This window comes from Oryzias latipes, chromosome 3, assembly GCF_002234675.1.
Source record: "Oryzias latipes chromosome 3, ASM223467v1".
Lineage (NCBI taxonomy): Eukaryota > Metazoa > Chordata > Actinopteri > Beloniformes > Adrianichthyidae > Oryzias > Oryzias latipes.
In genome coordinates, this window is record NC_019861.2 from 9,175,973 (window position 1) to 9,197,082 (window position 21,110).

Below are 21,110 nucleotides of genomic sequence, written 5' to 3' on the forward strand. Positions count from 1 at the left end.
AAGGAAGCCTGTTATTGCTGTTCAAGTAAACGGTGCGTGCTCATTCCACATCCCCTGTGTGGGTGTTAAAAAATGAAGAAATTAGGCAATCAGAACGTAGTTTGTGTTGGCATCCCAGAGGGGTCTTAGGGGCACTTATGTATCACGGTTCTGCAGCATTTGGTCTGTCAGAAGCCAGTGCGAGCACCTTAATGCACCATATGACAGCATTACCCACAAGTCATACGTGCTTGTACCTTATAAATACCGTATTTTCCGGACTATAAGTCGCACCGGAGTATAAGTCGCACCAGCCCAAAAATGCATTATAAAGTAGAAAAAAACACAGATAAGTCGCACTGGACTATAAGTCGCATTTTGACGGGAAATTTATTTGACAAAATCTGAGACCAAGAACTAATAACTTGCACAACCTCATGTGACACAATCATAGCAGACTGTTTATCTCATAATTTCACAGTAATTCTTTCTCATATTTATTTATTCTTTTCATGAAGCATCATTGGCCAACTATTACTCTGTTTTCATCCTGTATTTGTAGAAACAGTTGTCATTTTTATTGCATTTCTGAATCTTTGAAATCATTGGAAAATAGAATATTATGTTGTTAGCCTTCAAGATCTTACTGTTAAAAAAATGTTGCTGATTCTCTGAGTCACTTAACATACTCTCAACACTTAACATACCTCATACATCCAATTGACCCAGGAACATCATCGCTGTTCCTCACAAATGAACATAACAGGAGGGTTAACAATGTATTTATTTCAATTTATTTCTAATATAAGTCGCTGCGGAGTATAAGTCGCACCCCTTGCCAAACTATGAAAAAAAGGGCGACTTATAGTCCGGAAAATACGGTACTTCAAAATGCACTTACCACACGGACCACAACGGTACATTCCATTTTCATGACGATGTGCCTCAAGGGAACTGCAACACACACCTGTGCTCCTCGTCCTTTATGGGCTCGGACAACAAAGGAAAACATGCAACCTCCTGGACGTGTACATGTGCCTAAGGCACTAGTTGCAGTCAGACACATTAACCAATCTGGCACTTGTCGCATTATCGGCGTCGTTCCATTCAGATGTTGGGCTCCTGGTAGGTCCTAAGTCAGTTTATGAACTGATCCTCAGTGGGGTTGCTTTGTCGCTAGTTTGGTGACTTTTCAGAACTTCCAGTTACTGTTTTTCAGGAACATGGCTAAATTATTATTATTGAACCTGCTTTCTTTTTTGTTATTTTGATTTTTCTTGGGGAGCTATTGAAACTGCAAAGCATTTCCAGGAAGTCACCCTTAAAAGTGTAGTGTAAAAATGGGGGTTGTCCCCCCTGAATTTAAACAAGTCTGTATCTAAATATAGCGTACCCTAAAACTGGGTTTTGAATCACTCCAACAAAAAAAAAAAAAAAAAAAAGAGAAACAAACAAGAAGGCAACAGATATTGTGTAACTGAAATGGATATCAGCAAAAAAAACGATAATATATGTATAACAAAAAAGTGCTTAAAAAGAAAGAAACAGTAGTTTTATAAAAAAAAAAAAAAAAAAAAGAATACCAAGACACATAAAGCCATAAGCATGGATTAGGACATAATCTGAGCTACTGGAGGATTAGCAGTCTTTACACATCCCCCGTCTGAATTTTCAGAAGGAGAAACAGTGATGCGTGGAGTGTTGGTATTTTCATTTAACACAAACCAACTAAATCACATCATTAAGCTCATGATGCAATGCCCCAAACTCAGAACCCCCTCTAAAAAGACATTTATTTCAAAAAGTTATAAGATATATGTATATATGTGACCATAGTTAATAAAGTCTGACTGACAGCCTTATCTTTTGTATTACTAAATGCGCCGTATTGTTTGTTGCGCCTTATAGACAGTATATGACACCATATCAAAAATAGATCATTTATTGACGGTGCGCTCTTTAGTGCAGACTCTGTTTTGATTTATTCACAAAAGTTTCACCTTTATTTCATTTTTTGTACAGACTAAAAACTTGGTAGTAAAGTACAGTTGAAGCTATCCTTGTATTCTCTTCCACTTAACCTTTTTTTTCCCCCCAGTTTATTGGATTAATTTCATGCAACTTCACGGAAAGATACTGATGTTCTCGGGGGGGAACATCTGATAGCTCGGGAAACTTGCATCAGTGTCGAAGTTAAGGCCATTTGCTAAAGGAGGGTGATAAATGGCTTTAAATATGACGTTTAATCTATTTTATATCTGTGTGTATTTATCACCCATTTCCTATGCTGTCAAATGTATGGTACTGCTGCACAGTCAGGAGTTTGATGAAGGGTGTTGTTACTCCAGTATTTAGGCTCTGTTATCTCAAAAATTACATTTCCTTTTAGCGTTTGAAGATGATGAACACATGCAGTAACTTGAATTTTGCATATGCGGATAAAACAAATACACTGGATTTAGCAGGATTTTCTGTAGTGATGCTTTTCGGGGTGAGTGGCCGTGGGTAATTAATTACAAGGATCTTTTTGAATGAAGCTGACTACTATTATTATCTTGGGTATTGGGGCAATTAATAAGCAGGGAAACAGATTACCGTCTTCTGTACTTATTCATCTTTTTTTTAAATAATTGCTCAAAGTAATCGTCGAATAGGAGATTTATATGCATGTTTGTGAGTGCCGTGCAGAAGAGTTTCACAGTGTTTGAGAATCTTTCTGTAATACTGTGGCTTATCTGTACTTGCCCTTAGCTGTATATAGGAGTGTAACAATAAACGACTTAATCAATTTATAGTCTCGTGATTCAACCAGATTGATCTGTCTTAGGCAAGTTGTTAATTAAATCCACCTATACCATTATAAAATAGTTTTAAAATGAAATAAAGTGATTATATCAAGATTGGAAAATACCATTTTAAACTGGAATGTTGCCTAACCCAGGGCTTTATTGTGCCGGTCCCAATCCCGGATAAATGCGAGGGCTGTTTCAGGAAGGGCTTCTGACGTAAAATCTTTGCCACACCAAAGATTTAAATCAGACCATTTGGATTGAGACTTGGTAGGTTAATTTTACTACAATGTCAAAATGACCAAGTGCATCAGAGTGGACAACACACAAGTGATGGCAAAATGATGAATCCATCATTCCAGCCCAGTGTGGAACCACTTGAATTTAGCAAAGACATGTGACCGTACAGTGTGCTATTATGTTCTACTAATGTTCCCTTTGGAATATTTTGATGTGGAAAAACAACAATGGACGTTTTGGACGGATTTTAGGTCAGGGAATCAGATCGTTCAAAATGAACCAATGTCAGCTATGAATCGCATCAGCAACCACAAATTATGGCATTGATCAATTTGTTTAGAGGAGCTGATGAACGTGGAAAATGACAGGGAAAGAAGGGAGGAAGATGTGGTTGTTGTGGAGCAGGAAGTAGCAGAGATTGGAAAGGATGAGGTTAGGAAGGCTCTGAAAAGGATGAAGAGCGGAAAGGCCGTTGGTCCTGATGACGTACCTGTGGAGGTATGGAAGTGCTTAGGAGAGGCAGCAGTGGAATTTCTAACGAGTTTTTTCAATAGGATTCTAGAGAGTGAGAAGATGCCTGAGGAATGGAGGAGAAGCGTTCTGGTTCCGATCTTTAAGAACAAGGGTGACACGCAGAACTGCAGCAACTATAGAGGAATAAAGTTGATGAGCCACACAATGAAGCTGTGGGAAAGAGTAGTGGAAGCCAGGCTTAAGAAAGAGGTGGAGATTTGTGAGCAGCAGTATGGTTTCATGCCCCGTAAGAGCACCACTGATGCCATTTTTGCTTTGAGAATGTTGATGGAAAAGTACAGAGAAGGTCAGAAGGAGCTGCATTGTGTGTTCGTAGATTTAGAGAAGGCGTATGACAGGGTGCCGAGGGAGGAGCTGTGGTACTGTATGAGGTCGTCTGGAGTGGCAGAGAAGTATGTCAGAGTAGTTCAGGACATGTATGAGAGAAGTATGACGGTGGTGAGATATGCTGTAGGTCAGACAGAGGAGTTCAAGGTGGAGGTGGGACTACACCAAGGATCAGCTTTGAGTCCTTTTTTGTTTGCTATGCTGATGGACAGGCTGACAGACGAGGTAAGACAGGAATCTCCCTGGACAATGATGTTTGCGGATGACATTGTAATCTGCAGTGAGAGTAGAGAGCAGGTGGAGGAACAGCTAGAGAGGTGGAGGTTTGCTCTGGAAAGAAGAGGCATGAAGGTCAGTCATAGTAAGACAGAATACATGTGTCTGAACGAGAGGGATCAAGGTAGAAGCGTTAGGTTACAGGGGGCTGAGGTGAAGAAGGTGCAGGAGTTTAAGTACTTGGGGTCAACAGTTCAGTGTGATGGGGAGTGTGGAAAAGAGGTGAAGAGGCGAGTGCAGGCAGGTTGGAGCGGGTGAAGGAAAGTGTCAGGAGTGTTGTGTGACAGAAGAGTGTCAGCAAGACTCAAAGGAAAGGTGTACAAGACAGTGGTGAGACCAGCTCTGCTCTATGGGTTAGAGACGGTAGCAGTGAGACAGAGACAAGAGGCTGAGATGGAGGTAGCGGAGATGAAGATGTTGAGGTTCTCCTTAGGAGTGACCAGGTTAGACAGGATAAGGAACGAGTACATCAGAGGGACGGCTCATGTTGCCTGTGTTAGCGACAAAGTCAGAGAAGCCAGACTGAGATGGTTTGGACATGTTCAGAGGAGGGATAGTGGATATATTGGTAGAAGGATGTTGGAGATGGAGCTGCCTGGCAGGAGGGCAAGAGGACGGCCAAAGAGGAGATACATGGATGTCTTGACAGAGGACATGAAGTTGGCTAATGTTAGGGTAGAAGATGTTCATGATAGAGTGAGGTGGAAAAGGATGATTCGCTGTGGCGACCCCTGATGGGAAAAGCCGAAAGAGAAAGAAGAAGATCAATTTGTTTAGAGATGAATTATTGGGGCTGCACGGTGGCGCAGTGGTTAGCGCTCTTGCCTCACAGCAAGAAGGCTTTTTTGGTTCAAGTCCCGGCTGGGGGACCTGAACCAGAACATCAATGGGGGACCTTTCTGTGTGGAGTTTGCATGTTCTCCCCGTGCATGCGTGGGTTTTCTCTGGGATCTCCGGCTTCCTCCCACTGTCCAAAAACATGCTTCATAGGTTGATTGGCAACTCTAAATTGACCATAGGTGTGAGTGTGAGAGTGAATGGACGTGTGATTGAGGATATTCTACCCTGCGACAGACTGGCGACCAGTCCAGGGCATCCCTTGCCTACGCCCAAGTGGCCGGGATAGGCTCCGGCAACCCCGTGACCCCGAAAGGGGAAAACGGTCAAGAAGATGAATGATGAATGAATGAATGAATGAATTATTGCACCTTTAAGAACTGGACTGATTGACTCCTCCCCCTGGTGTTCCAAACAAGAAGTACCAGCTGGCTCCAAGAAGCCAAAATCCCATAGACTTCTATAGAGAATTAACAACTATTCTTGCTCTGATACACGTTCTTGCTAATCCAAGGTTTTTTTTAAGTTTTTATAGCGCAAGTTATTCAAGTTATGAAATGACCAATCAGATGTCTCAATAAAAGCATGTGGTCTTGTATCGACAATTTGAAGTATTTGATTGACAGATTCTCCTGAGCTTGCTTTCAATTTGAAGCTGTGTTGACTTCCAACGCACTCACTTCTAATTGGTGAAAAAGGTTGCCACAGAAATGTTGACCAATCACTGCTTGCTGATGATTTCTGGTTCCAACGACATTCATAAAGTGAAAACAGAGCGACTAAATTGACCTAATTTTGACCGGAACTAAGCCATTTTTTGATGTGTGACATCATACTCCAGTCCAGTTCTCTTATGCCGTCAGTGGTTCTTGCACAAAGAAACAGTGAATCTTACATCCAAATAGTTTGCATGAAACTGAAATTTTAGTGCTTTATCCTGACAATCAAGGAAAAATGTGAAAATAGATCCATGGGAAATCTCATTTGTCTTGATAAAATCCACATCATCCTTCATCCTTGTCTTATCTTCCTTTTTGCATCATCAAGTTTGAACTCAATACCGTTGTAATTGAGCGACCAGCAAAAGAGATCATGCAGGATGTTTCTAAATGCCAGGTAACGTAAAAGCGCCTCAGGTCTCATCTAGGAATTGGAAATCAAAGTAGCGTCCACACATACTTTTTTGATGTTGAGTAATATTGATTATATGTTGCTTTGGGATATATTTTAGAACTCTGTCAGCTGTAAAATATTGTTTATCTACATTTAACATGTGAATAATCTATCTATTCAGAGAAAAAGAGGGGGAATGTTTATCATAAAGATTGAAACAGAATATGAAGATTGGCCAGTGAATTTCAGGCTTTTAAGCAAACCACCAGCTTTCTTGAAGTAGCATGTGTCATTCAGTCATCCCTTCACAAACAAGGCAATGCATTTTAAAGGGGTTGGAGCTGTAGCAGGTCTGTCATAGTGCAGCATTCCCGCTGTGATTCTTCATGGAAATGTATGCGGAGGATGTGTGAGCAATCTCACTGAAGCGTCCCCATCTATTCACGAGGACTCACCTCTGATTTTACATGAACTGGTGTGTATTTTGGATTTGTACTTTCTAAAATTTAAAACGATTTCTTCAAAGTCAAATCCCTTAAAGGCTATTTTAAAACATGCCATTGACATTTTTTTCTTCAAATACTAGACCCCTTAATAGACTCCTTGCACATGACGTCCAAGCGCCTGCATGAGTCAAACTGTAGGAGTCAAACAGCGTGCGTCGCTACCGCGGATCTTTGTCGGGTCGACCTTTTTTCGTGTCCATTCGACTGTCTGCCTCTATCAGTTCCCTTCTTGTTGCCAGCAAGACAAAATAAAGGGCAGAAAGATCTGCTACAGATCAGAATCGACGTCTGGCGTCAGTTCTTACGGAGCCCCTCCCCCTACAGCAGCGAGGCCGTGAGGAAGAGGTCGCTGTGCGTTCATCAGAGGACTGGGTTACATATTGTAATGATGTTTGCCTAAAGATTGACAAAAAAAACATTCATATACCAACAAGTCAATAAGCATCAGCAGCTTAATGTTGCAATAATATTTTATCATCCACATGGTTCGGGTGAGGATGACGAAGACTGACAGAGAATCAAACAGCTCAGGAACATTCAGGCTCTGCAGGAACATGTGGTGCTGCTTCCTCACATTTGTATGTATTGAGTTTTTCTCCATTATCTCATTTACCGTTAAAAACAAACATAGTACTGGATGTCACCGGATAAAATCCAAGCAGAACCCATCTCCCATCCCTATGAAGACATATGACATGTGTAACCACAGGCATAGCTGACACAAAATGTCAGGCTACCACCCTTTCCGTTTGACTGTACCGATCCATCGTTTTCTGGCTTTATCGAGTGGAAAGCTGTATAAAAAGACGCTTTTTTTTCCATTGTTGTGATAACCAACAGCTATGCATGAGTACCATGATGAGATCTAGTGTATATTTCTCTACACCAAGTCACAGATTTTCGCCGTGAGATGTATCAAACTATTGCGTGCTTGACTCCCAATATGGTGGACGATGGGAAAAGCCTGACAATAAATGTAAAGGGGTCTATAGTAGAGAAATTGCTTTTGAATGAAGCTGACTACTAATGGTATCTTGGGTATTGGGGCAATTAATATTTTGTAATTGCTTCACTGTGCTTCACTGAAAAAAATGTGTTTCTTGTTAGAGCAAAGAGGTTAATTTTGAGTGTTTTATTACACTTCCAAGGAAATGTAGAATTTAATGTAACTAAACTGTTTTTTTCTCTTTCTTGAAACATGACTTACTGTCTTTTTTCTTTTTTATCAAGCTGGATTTATTAGTAGTTTTTTTTAATACTTTAAGTGAATTTGATCATTTATATTTTTTGAACATAGAAACGTCTAAGCATTTGTCTGTGTGCTTATCCTTTAATAAAAAATTAGGAACAAACATAAGAGAAAAATATGATACAAAGACTGGATTTACTTGAGAATCCATGCACTTCATTTTTGAAGTGTGAGTTGAGTAATAGCCCAAAGCTTTAATAGTTAGTGGGGGAAAAAAAACATGAATGAATACAGTTGTATTTTTGTGTCTTTTTAATCCAGTGTATTCAGACTGGACAATTTGATTCCAAAAACAAGAGTTTGTTTACCTCGATAATCCAGAACAACTTTTCAGTCTGAATACACCCAAGCGGACTCTGGTCTGGGACCACAAACCACTCTCTGATCCATCATTGGAGGTGGTTTCTGTTCATTTCCAATGGTTGTAGTTGTAGAGTTAGATAAGTTAATTCTTCTCTATGAGCTCTGGCACATCGCCTGTCCGTCCTGGGGAGGATCCCTCCTTCATGTGGACACCCCTGAGGTTTCTTTTATTTTGTTCCCGGAATCCATTCTTGTTTTTTGTTTTCTTGTGGAGTTTTACCTTACTGAGAAGGAAGGTCTACGGGCAGGGATACCCAGTTTAGCTAGTCTGTTTAGTTTAGTTTTTACCTAATTAATTCTATGAATTTATGTTCTTATACAATTACCAGTATGAAGCCCATGAAGATGGCTATAGTTGTAATATTGGACTATGGAAATAACATTGAATTGAATTGGACTGAATTGAATTGAATCGAACTGAATTGGACTGGGCTTCGGTTCGCTCTGAGATTCCTCAGTCTGAATACAATCCGTTCCCAGAGTGGAACATCTGAACCAAAACCGCCACTGATGTGACGTCATCCTAAAAGCTACCTTCTAAGTTACTTAACAGAATTCTCTCAAAACAACGCCATTACACCACAACAATGAGACACGGCAACTTATTGAAATGTGATTGGATGAATTCAGACTCATCAAAACAACTTTTAACGTGACATACATTGCTTCTCACTGTTTTCCCGACTATCTATATGTCATAAATACTTATCAGCGTACCTTCTTAGATGTCTTCCTGCCAGTGACCGCCCAGCATGCCTCCACCAGATCAAAAAATTGAGTAAAAGGTGTTGTATCTGACGTTCATATTTGCACTTTGCAATCCTACAAGGGTTTGTAGGATTGATGCTTTGCATCACCCTCATAATTCATGGCCAATGAGTGAAGATATCTTCAGTCAGTTATTTTTTTTCACAAGCTTTGGTTCGAATCAGGAAAGATCACTTGACGGCAGTCTGAATACAGACCAAACGCAAGGTTCAGACTTGATCCGGACCAAATTAAGCAGAATCGGTCCACACCAAATGATTTTTCCAATCTGAATACACCTTTAATTACATTTGATCTTTATACAAATGAAGCTTTTACAGTATTGTGTCGGTTCAGTTCCCTTTATTTACAGTTGCACCTTTAACCCAATTAACCATTTGTTACTTTTTGACACACCCACTTCAGAGACGGTTATTTCCTTAGCACGATCTAAGTGTTCCTTAAAAACAATTTGATATAACTTGCTATATGTTTTTTGCCTTGCAGTTCATCATCATTCCACTAGGGGCGGTAGGAGGGCTTTCCCAACTCATTTCAAAATGCCTGCTTTCATTACATCTCAGATACAGCTTTGGTTCAGTTTTTCAGCTTTATGGTGAAAATACCTAATATATCATCATTAATTTTCTAAATAACTACTTGATGTATTAAAATAATGCAAATTTGATTGATATTTAATTCCTTATAATACAATCACACCATGTTAAATACACTGACGGGGGCTCACAGGGTTTTTAATTGTCTGGTATGAATCTCAGTTTTTAGACCTAACAGTGCATAAACTTGAATTCCCTTTCAGTTTAGGCAATCAGAAAATGTGAAACAAGTATTTGTAAGCGCCACATGAACTATCATGTTACTAAAGAAAAAATAATACAAACAAAATCAGCTCAAAAAGTTACTTCTTGCATATATTGTTTAGACTGGATATATAAAACAAAGGGGGAAAAATTGCTTTTATTGATCCCGAAAGCTTGAAATTCAGAGGTAAAGAAGCTGTGACAGAGCAAAATACTTGGAGCAAGTGAAAGTATCATTTAATAGCATCAGTTGTGCCTGAAGGACACCAATAATCTCGGCCTAAAAAAAGATGTCTAAGGGGAGGAGGAAAAGTGGGAAGATGGAATATTTCAAGATGGATTGAAGAAGTTGAAAAGTAGTGCAACAACCCTTAGGGGGAAAAAAATTGAGGGGGACTTGGTTGCGGACAAGATGGCGCCCAGGCATCATTAGCTGGAAGCGGAAATTCTAAAAGCTTTTAGAATTTTAGCACCTCTTATTAAAACTTTTTCATGGGAACAAACGGTTCAGAGTGGAAAATTAGCTTAAAACCGGTAATCGTCTAATTCCTTTCAAAAAGGATGTTGACAAAAGTGTTCAGATTTATAAAACTTTGGCTACGGCCTTTACATTCCTTCGACAATTCTAACTTTTTAACCCACACCGCGAACATGAATCCACGGATTCTGTCACTGAAAAAAGTCGGGTTTGGGCTGGTAGACATTACTTTATATGCATTTCTCTGAAAAGCTGCTTTAAAGTGTTGCTCACCGTCTCAAAGGCGCTTTTCTCTGCGGATCAGCTGACAGAGACATCTTCGGTGTTAAAGTCTTAATGTTTAAAGCTGAAGAAATAAAAAAACATAGGGTCACCATTTAAATTAGTGCTTTTTTGCAAAAAAAAAAGTATTTTCTGACCGGGGAGGAGGGGACGAGATGTAAACTTCCGGTTCCAGCTTATGATGTCAGGGAACCATATTGTTGTTTGGGACCTTGTCCTCTTAAAAAAAAAAAATCAAGGTCGCAGACCACTCTGTGAAAGTTAATGCACTTTTTTTCTACGAGCATGCTGTGGGCAACAGGTCGTAGTGAACACTTTAAAGACATACTAAGGTAAATAAGGGTGAAATACATTAGACGCTGGCACATCACACAGATTTTTCAAACCCTGCGCTCTGCACAAGGAGCCCATTAATGCTGTTCAGGTGATAAGTATGCACCTCAATAGACTAAAGTGAGGTGTGAGGGCAACGTCTTACAGCATCACGTGTACGTCAGAAGTGCGAGTAACTTACATTATCCTAACAAATATTTAATGATATATTTACCACACACACGAAAAATCGTAGATCCCATTTTCAACGACGTCCCTTGTGGTGGCCACAGGACATACCTGTGCTTCCTTTAAGATGTGGCCACTCTGCTCTCTGTCATCTCACGGACCCAGATAACCCAAAAACCCACAACCCTAGTATGGATGCATGTGACTAAGGCCTAAGCTGTCATATCAAGTTATTAGAAAATATATTTTCTCTTATAATAGGAAAGTGGGAATCTCGTTCATCTATACATGTGCGTCACTAATTAGATGACAAGGCATTTAGCTACCTTAACCCTTGGGCTATCTTAGATGACCCCACCCTTGCATTGACGTGTTCTCCCTACAAAGTCAAAGGTGGATAAAGGTGGAAAGATTTCAGGTAATCCATGGACACGAGTGAAGTTCACAAATCATTGAAGAAAAAAGGTTCAGAGCACTGTCTAGTGGGTCTAGATGACCCAACTCCCAATGTTAGAGTGCCTAGGATAGCACAAGGGTTAAGAGAGTCATAGTTACTCCCGCACTTTACCTGCGCTTCATTGAATTTCTTCACTTTGACATTCAGAGCACTGGGCAGAAATCACATCACGTCAACACCCGCCGCGGCCCCTTGCGAGGCTTTGCTTGAATTAAACAGTCGAATTCCCCTGGTCCGCACCAGTTCTAAGTCAGCTGCTAGGTGCCGGCTGTGGCAGCCCGCCTGGATGTTTGTGTTTTCTCTAAAAGTAACTGCTATAGTTACGCCTTAGTCACCTTCCATCCTTATGGGGATTGACCTGTTGACCTGCGTGGGCGCATCTTACCATTCCCTTGAGTCCTGTGCGACCACCTTAAGGGACGTCATGAGAAAGGAAGGTACGGTACGATTGCCGTGCGTGTGGAAAAAATATTTTGTGAAGTATGATGTAAGTAAGTAAGTAAGTTTTATTTATATAGCTCCTTTCACAGAAAAAAATCACAAAGCGCTGAACAATAAAAAACATACAATACAGTAAAAGCTGAAAAACAAGCAATTAAATATAATGTAAAGCAAAACTAAATTGAAGCAAAATAAACATAGAATAAAGATAACAATGAAACCAGTCAGCTAAAAGCATTTTTGAATAAAAGTGTCTTCAGTTGACTTTTAAAAGAATGGACGGTGTCGGCCACACAAAGGGACAGAGGGAGGGCATTCCAGAGTCTGGGGGCTATTGCCTGGAACGACCGGTCACCTCTGGTTTTATACTTGGTAGATGGTAGATACTGTTGAACGGTGCCCTTTACGCAGGACTCTAGTCAATAGTAAGGTGTGCGCACTGGCTCTTTACTGTACAAGTGCAACTGCTGCATTCACAGGGTGTACATGTAATACATAAGTGCCCATAAGACGCCCACATAAACTACACTCTGATACATTTCTGCATTTCTAACAGCCAATCTATCCAAGGGACGCTCAGGAGGGGTTGTAACACCAGTTAAAATCAAACTAGCACTAATGCAACTTAATTATTAAAGCCAGACTTAATGTTTCAAGATCATTCTGGCTTTGGGTGGCTAATTTCCCATCACACATCACTGGACTAAACTGCTCATTTCCTGCCAAATCACATGAAGATGTCAGATTTTACATAACTTTCATGACAAAATTTAACATAAAAAATTCTTTATTAGAGTAGATGTTTAATGTTTAATGAACTTAAGATCCTTAGAAGAGATGGGCAGTGACATCCATCAGAAAAATCTTTTAGCGGGTGCTGGCACTTAGGCGCTTCTTAAGAGCTTCAACACCCTTTTCATTGCTACGAGTGAAACATTGAGTCTCTTTTTCTGTAACCTGCTTAAGTGGTCCAGTATTTTTCTGGTTAGGATTGTTTTCCTTAAGAAAGTGCTGCATGTCTTTTCCCATTTCATTTGAAAACATCGTAAATGAAAGATGTTCTGAAGATGCGAGTCAGCCTTTGAACTCATCTGCGGAACATTTTCCTTCCTTCAGGTTATGCTTTTGTTTACGGCGTGCTGCTTTGCAGCTTTCATCCAGGCGGTTCTAGCTGTGAGTCAGATTTGTTTAAAAAAAAAAAAAAGGAAAAAATGATTACCTGGCAGGAAACAGAACCGGCATGGTTTATGTAAATTTGCAGAAACAATAAAACATGGTTAGATCTGAAGTGGAGAATATTAGTTATTTGAAAAACAGCCTAAAACAGATGTCAGGTTGAGCCGTTAATCAAAATAATCTGTTTAGAAAATTTTCCCTAAAACCATTTTATTTATTTTTAAAATTAATATTGCATAATTATTGCATCAAGTACATTCCATGTATTGTAATACGAAATCAAATAAGCATTAAAGAAATAAATTATACATTATTAACAAGACATGTTTGACCAAAACAGTTTTAAAAAATGTTATTTTATCTTAATTGAGTTGCTTAAAACACTATTTTTTAATTAGATTTAAAAGCTTGTTGCAGATTTTCCCTTAACCCCTTAAAAAAGTCACACGCCAACTTTGGCCTCATCTGACTTTTTTCTATAAAAATTATAATAATACACCACAAACTTTATTAACAGCATCCTTGGGGCATTAGACAGCTGATTGCTGAATATTCTGCATTATTATTGTAAGATATAAAAAACAACTGTCACAATAAATCCATATTTGGAGTTAGGACTCCTGGTTTTTGTCTATTTCATGTAGCTGTCTTTTATTATGAGGTCAAATGCTCTTCTTCTGTTTCCTCACTGACTTATTTCCACAAAAAAACGTCCCAAATACATTTGCTTTTTATTGCCTTTACCAGCGGGGGGGGGGGGGGGTAATTTAACAGCTGCTTTAAGAAAGTAGCAAATGTATTTTTCGTCATGTGACCGAGCGACTTGAGATGCATCAAGAAAGAGTCACTTGTGGTGGAGAGGATCCAGTAGTTTTCATTCTCTGCGGGCTGGCACCAACTGTCCCAGGGACCGGTATCGGTCCGCAGTGCGTGGGTTGGGGACCACTGCCTATATACATTTCCAGTACTTAAAACACATTTTATGTTTACTGCATTCCTGGACAGTTTTTACTAAATAAAATAAGCTATTTTCTCTGTTCATTATAAGTACACAGTATATAATAATTCTGCCCCTTTGGGTTAGTGGAGCTGACACAAATAAAGCACAAAGACAAGTGGAAAATGCTAAAATAACAAACAACAGAATCCAAATCGAAGCTTTGCTAGTGTGTTTTTGGGTCTTGCTATTAATAATAAAAAGAAATGATACATATTTTGCAGAACAAAAGTGGCAAAGATTTAAGCTAGATACCTTGCCAAGTGGTTCCTTAGGGACAAAGCTAGAATTTAACAGCTCCGCCATCCTCCTCTCAAACACAATGAGTCACAGTGACAGATTTCATGAATCTTCTTAGAAAAGTTTCAGGGAGCTGGAAACTTCACCGAGCTTACAATATCACTGAGTTGTTGTGTGTAGTTCTTAACTGTTTAAAATGCAGGCTCCGTCTGTACTGGATCCACACAGAGTTATGGGATAGATGCCACAGTTAGTCGAACATAACTTCATTATTAATACGACAAAAACAAAAATAATTTGAATTATGTTATAAATATTTTCGTCTTCATGCTGCAATAGGACATGTAACAAATATATATCCCTGTACTGATAAAAATAAGCTTTAATACTTTTTTTTAAAACAAAATATACTTTTTATTCAACAGTAACCTGTGTGCTATCCTAGGCACTTTTTCTTCAATGATTTGTGATCTTCACTGGTGTCCATGGATTACATGAAATCCTCTTCACCTTTATCCACCTTTGTCAAGCTAAGGATTAACACTTCAATGTAAGGATGGGGTCATCTGGACCCCATAGGATAGCACAAGGGTTAAGGCTTTGGACTTATGCACCCGCCCTGGGGTTAAGTACGGGTGCTGCTGGTTTTTGGGTTGTCCTGGTATATGGAGGGTCATAGACAGAAGCATCTTAAGGGGAGCGGAGGTGTGTCTTGCAGTTCCCTTGAAGCTTTTGCGGCCACCTTATGTCTTAATCACAATTTCCATTACGAGCGGATATGTGGACAAAATCTGGGCAAACCTGCAAATATCAAGATTGTAGATGGCCATAGAGAGAAAGTTGTTCATGTACATTTTATTTTACAGGCATGCTGCGAGGGTAGGTAAAGGGGAAGTAGATGAGACGCAGGTATGTCTTATGGCAGCGGTCCCCAACCTCCGGGGCCCACAGACCGGTACCGGTCACCGATCATTTGTTACCTGGCCGCACAGAAAGAATAAATACATTACTTACATTACTTCCATTTTATTTATTTCGGAATCTGAAAGATTGCCGAAAACGTGCAGCACTGTCTGGGTCAAACCCCAGCTGGGTGCATTTGACTACGCCATTGAGGGGTGTAAGTGAATCGTAGAGTACTTACTACATATAGGTGATGCTGCTGTATGGTGCGACTAGGCTGCGCTCCAGTTGTTAGGAAGGTGTGTGCACTGCAAGTTCGCACCGCAAGACGAAGAGTTTTCTAGCTTATAGAAAAAGCAAGAGAGACTGCTGTGAAAGGGGAGGTTTTTTTAAATACATACAAAAACACTCATGTGTGCAGGCCTCCTGGATAAAAGATAAGTGTCACACTTGCAGTACTGTTCACAACTGATAAAGTACAAAAGGAGGGCATTCACAGGGCAAGTTTCACTTTGAATCAAGGTGTTTTTTTTCTTATTTATTTTTTTTGCATACCACCCAGTTCCAGTCTTGTAAAGGGTTTGCAATGAATGCTGACCGGAAAGGCAACACTGTTCAGGCTGTCCGATGACTCAGAAAGACCCTGTGAATCGCTTGCAGAGCTCAGTGTTCATGCCGTGAGCAGCTTTGAGGATGTGTCAAACTATCAAGGCGACAGTGTCTGTGTTAGATGTGCCCACTGATGTGGAGCAGCGGGTCTGGTGGCCGTGCATACTGGGAGGTGGCAGTGGAGAGGTGTTGTGTTTGTGTGTGCAGTTGCCCGATGACGGGCCACGGTCTGCGGTAACCTGAGGAACCTGTGTGCATGTGGCAAGATGTTGCACTGAAGTAATGTGTGCAGTGGGAGTGGAGAATTCAGCCTTAGACAGAGGGCAAGAAGCCAGTGCATGACTGCATCATTTTTGTGGTCTATTCAGTTCAGTGAAGGGTATATTTGATATTTTCTTCCTCCAATGAAGGCCTTCTTTTAAATCCAAAGCTTTGCCCAGGGACCAGCCACAAAGGAGTCTTCTGCTGCATCTGCCAGAATCCTGCTACGTGATCTAAAACTAATTTCGCCATTTGAATAAGCTAACACAAATTTCCTTATCTTTCCCTTGCAGTCCAAAAAAATCCAGGCTCAACTGAAGGAACTGCGGTACGGGAAGAAGGATTTAATTTTTAAGGTGAGTTCAAACTGAAGGTGGGTGGCTTTAAAGCATGTTGAGAGGCAGCTACGTCTGGCCACTTTGAAAGGATGATCCCATCACAGGAGGAGCTCCAATTAATTCTGCCTGCAATTACAAAGTCGCCTCCAGCAAAGCAGGACCCTTCAAAGTCAATTGGCCAGGACTTATACTGCATACTGTTAAGTGTTTTCCCCCCTCTGCAAAATCCAACCCTTCCCTTTCAATCAAGCAAGCCCTGATAAATGACGCGGAGAGCCTGTGGAGAAACCTTATGTAGAATAATCAGTTTTTTCATATAAGAAAATATAACAAATGGCAATGTTTTTGTTCTCTTCTACTATACACTGCGCTTTTTTAAGGTCAGCGCTACGGTGTCCTCACACGCTCCCCCTGCAAGAACAGCACACACAGCAGTGAACAACAAAGTGCTCTGTATTGGTGCCCGTTTGCACTTGACTCTGCTGCCCCGTGCACTGCAAGGACTAAATGTTCTTGGATCTGAGCACGCCCATAATATTTATTGGCATTCGCCGGTACATGGAGTGACCTTTCAGGCCTTGTTTGCACTGTTAAAATGCCAGCAGACTTCTCATCCACGATGACTTGTAATGGCATTTCTTAAACGTACGTTATGATTCTTTTGAGCTTGTGGCAGAGCCATTAGAAAGAAAAGAGGGAGAAAAGGACTCCTTCCTAATGGATTGAAAATCAGGTTTTTAGCCCTGTTGCGGATCCCCGGATGCCGTTTTTTTTTTTTTTTCTATTTCTATTCAATGAATGATGAATGTATTGACTTGTTTTGTCGGGGTCAGTGCTTGTAAATTGTTGTCTCCAAATTGCATCAGCCACTCCCGCAATAGAATATTACTGCTCAGTGTCAACCAACCCTTCAGCGTGGACCTTAAAAACAGGGTGTTTGTTGATTTGCAGCTGCACAACAATGAGACTAATTTGGTCCTTGTTCTTCGTCTTGCGAAAACATCCCTGGTTGACAGCAATCACTGATCTCTTTCTCCCCATGGAAAGGTCAGAGGGAAATGAATCACGTCCCTCAAGCTTGAGATCACTCTGGCTCTTCCTGAAAGCTCATCTGTATTCCCGCTCCAGTGCGATCAAAAGCTTAGTAGAGGACGAAGGAGCAGGAGGTGGTGAAGAGCAACTGGAGATTCATAAATGTCATCGGCCTCACAGGGGGGGATGTCAGTCAAGGCACCTTGACCAGCAGGCTTTCCAGTCGGCTTTCCAGTCGCTTATGACCAAAGTGCATTTAGGAGTTGAACCATGGCCTACAGAAGCCCTTCTTTTGAGACTGCAAGAGAGTTGAACCATGTTTCTCCCCTTATATCTTGAGTCTTATGCTGGGTTCACACCAAACGCATTTTATGGTTTTCACATCAGAGACCTCTTTTTTGATGTGCGTCAGAGTCCAAAGATGTATTCATAAACTCAATGTTCCAGATGGGAGGAGCTTTGATTTGATTGATTTATTTATTTCAAGCATTGTAGTCAAAGCAATAAAGAATTTACACAGATTTATTAAACTCATTACAGAAATGATGAAATGCATAAAAACAGAAAATAAAAACAAAAAAGACAAATCACATATTCTTAATTGACTATAGTGATCATTAACTAAAGTTACGTAGAGCTTAATTTATTGCTTAAAAAGGAGAGAGAAGAACCGAGCATATATAATCCCACCCCCACGGAGTTCATTCATTTTATAGTTCAACAGTTTTTGTAATCCAGTTCTGATCCGATAGATTCTTTTTCATTCATTCATATTCTTCCTTTTTGTCCCTTTCGGGGTCACGGGGCTGCTGGAGCCTATCCTGGCCACTGGTGGGCGAAGGCAGGGGACACCCTGGACAGGTTGCCAGTTTGTCGCAGGGCCACAATCACACACCCATTCACTCTCACACTCACACCTAGGGACAATTTAGAGTTGCCAATTGACCTATGAAGCATGTTTTTGGACGGTGGGAGGATCCCACGCATGCACGGGGAGAACATGCCCTCTTACTGTGAAGCAAGAGAGTTATAAAATCCAGTGCCTAATGATTGATCATCTTCAGAAAACATTCATTCATGATTTCAGTAAGCAGTAACGGTAACCGTTATGTACCGGTAATAATCATTGATTATTATTAGAAAACATTACTGCATTAAACTCAAATTTCATTGCTACACATGGATGATCAAGTAAAGAAAATCTCATTTCAGTAATCATTGTTGCATATAGTTATGTAATACTCATTGATCTTCATAATAAAAAGCTTTGATTGTTTCACCACGATCAAGTTCACAAATGTATTTGGAATTATTCAAACACTTGTTGATCCTTAACTCTTTGAATTTTCATATCATGAAATCAGAGTTTCTTTATAAATTTTTTTGAAAATTTGGACGACACAGATCATGTAGAGCAGTGGTCCCCAACCTTTTTAACGCTGCGGACCGGTATGACGTCATACACAGTTTTCGCAGACCGGTCTTTGAATTGAGACATGACAAGACGAGTTTTGAGCTTTTAAATTGAGAGGACGATCACACAGGTGTCATCGTCCTCTCCCATTCCCACACTCATGGTGCTATGTAGAAGTACTGTCTATTTAATGTAGCTTTCCTCTTTTGGAGTTGAAGGCTCCTTTTCTGTCTCCTGGCTGGGCGTTTCCCTCTTGGCAAAGAAACTTTCCAAAGACGTTTGTTTTTTACTCATTTTTCTAGATCCTGTACATTTTAGCGGTAACCTATCATGTGACCGAGAAGTCTTGGCCTGCGTCAAAAATGACATAGACGGATGTAACAGAGAATTGAGCAATTAAAAAAAAAACATCCTTCAGATTCTGAAATAAATAAAACGGAAGTAATGTCATTTATTTATTCTTTCTGTGCGGCTTGGTACCAAATGACCCACGGACCGGTACCGGTCCGCGGCCCGGGGGTAGGGGACCGCTGAAGTAGAGAGATCAGGTTTTTTTTTTTTTTTGAAGAGCTCTACAAAAGCATCAATATTCATTGTTCCGTGTCTGGGTTCATGAGATCATTCAGAGACTCTCCTAGTATGGTGAGGTTAACCATCTACTGCAGGAGCGGCGTCTGAATGACGGCGGTACTTGTGTATCTGTGAACCAGTTTGATGACTTGCTGTCACTTTAGGCCAAAGAGAAAAAATGTCAAAAATTAAGAATAAAGTAGAAGATCTTTTTATTATTGTTTTGAGGCAAACAAGATAAATATCATAAAGTTCAGGGGGGAACGATCAGTTTCTCCTCCATGCTGGTTTTGGACTTCACCGGCGGTCCCCCTTATAAACACATCATGAGCCAAAGCTGAGATTCATTGACACGAAACGTCTTCTTTGCCAAATTTGACTAAATTTGTGGATGTGCCGCAATGCCCAAAATGCACCGGGATGCCCAAAACATGCTGGTGCAAGACCACGACCCTCGATGCTCAAGTCGTGCCGCAGGACTCAAAAACCCGCTCCAACGAAAATACTTATTTACATTTTTATCATTTTTATCAGGACATTTATAAAGACAATTGAGATTAAAACTGCATTTCTGATAACTACTTTGTTTTATTTAATTTGAAAAATCTTTAGGTGTGACGTACAAACTAAAATCACCGGGCCACAAGCTCCTTGCTCCGCTCGATTCTGAAGCATCTACTTGCAGACAAATGGATCCATGAACATCGTCTGAGCTGGCTTGTGGTTCAGAACTGTTCAGCTGGATAGCTCCAATATTGCTTACCATTTTGTTGCTACGCTAATATTAGGTTGGTGGTGTGAGCGGCTGTAAGCTAGTTAGAAAAGAATGTGAATAAATGGATGATGGGAAATGAGCACAGGCTCACTCTGCAACAACATTCCAGCCCACATCTCAGATATGAAAATATCCAATAAATTCCTAAATTTTAGAAGTCACAAATTTACAAGGGACCTGGGGCAGAGCTTTTGGAGGTTAAGGGGGCGGCTGGCCCAATTTTTGGTTCAATACTACTATCAATATTGACCAAGGCCGACAAACCATCAACACAAGCTTCTTTAGGAATGGCAAAAACAATGAAAGCAATATTTTTAGATAGGTCTCATTTGCCGACTTTTCAAAGCAAAATCAAAAAATGTAAATTAGCCGAACAGGAGCAGAAGGCAGCTTCACATGTGAAGCTCCTTCAGCTCACAGGTTTTCATCGCTTGGATATTAAAAAAGACCCTTCAAATAAAAGACAACTCCTGCAGCTGTAAAGAGCACTGAGGGGCAGGTTTCCTTTCACTTGTGCTGGCATCACATTAAAGGAAGGGAGGAACCCACAGTGCCTTTGCTGTGTTTCCCTTAGAGACTGGATCTTTGGCAGAGGATGCGTTATAAAGCTTTCACATCTTTTTTTTGTCAATAAGTCCACTTTCAAATTTACCCCTCAAGCTGTTTCTCCTCATGATTTAACAAAAAAGAAGAAGAAGAGAAACGACAGCTTGATGTAGCTGCATGCCTCGTCTAAGCAGAATGGCTGGTGCCCCGCTGACCCCAAACATCCATAATGGACTCAGCGCAGAAATATGAAGTGTGAAGCATGGAGGCACTAACCCTGAAAGTCAGCATTTCTGGGTCAGTGGCTGT

General features: G+C 40.5%; 1 protein-coding gene across 3 annotated transcripts in view; it reads left to right on the forward strand.

The window, feature by feature from the left end:
* The window catches only part of luzp2 (leucine zipper protein 2), a 238,041-nt gene that overhangs the window by 184,717 nt on the left and 32,214 nt on the right, over positions 1-21,110 (forward strand). For all 3 annotated transcript variants that reach the window (XM_023952509.1, XM_023952504.1, XM_023952501.1), the window contains exon 7: positions 16,420-16,482. In XM_023952509.1, the coding sequence (XP_023808277.1) occupies positions 16,420-16,482 (63 nt within the window). The remainder of the gene's footprint in view (positions 1-16,419; positions 16,483-21,110) is intronic.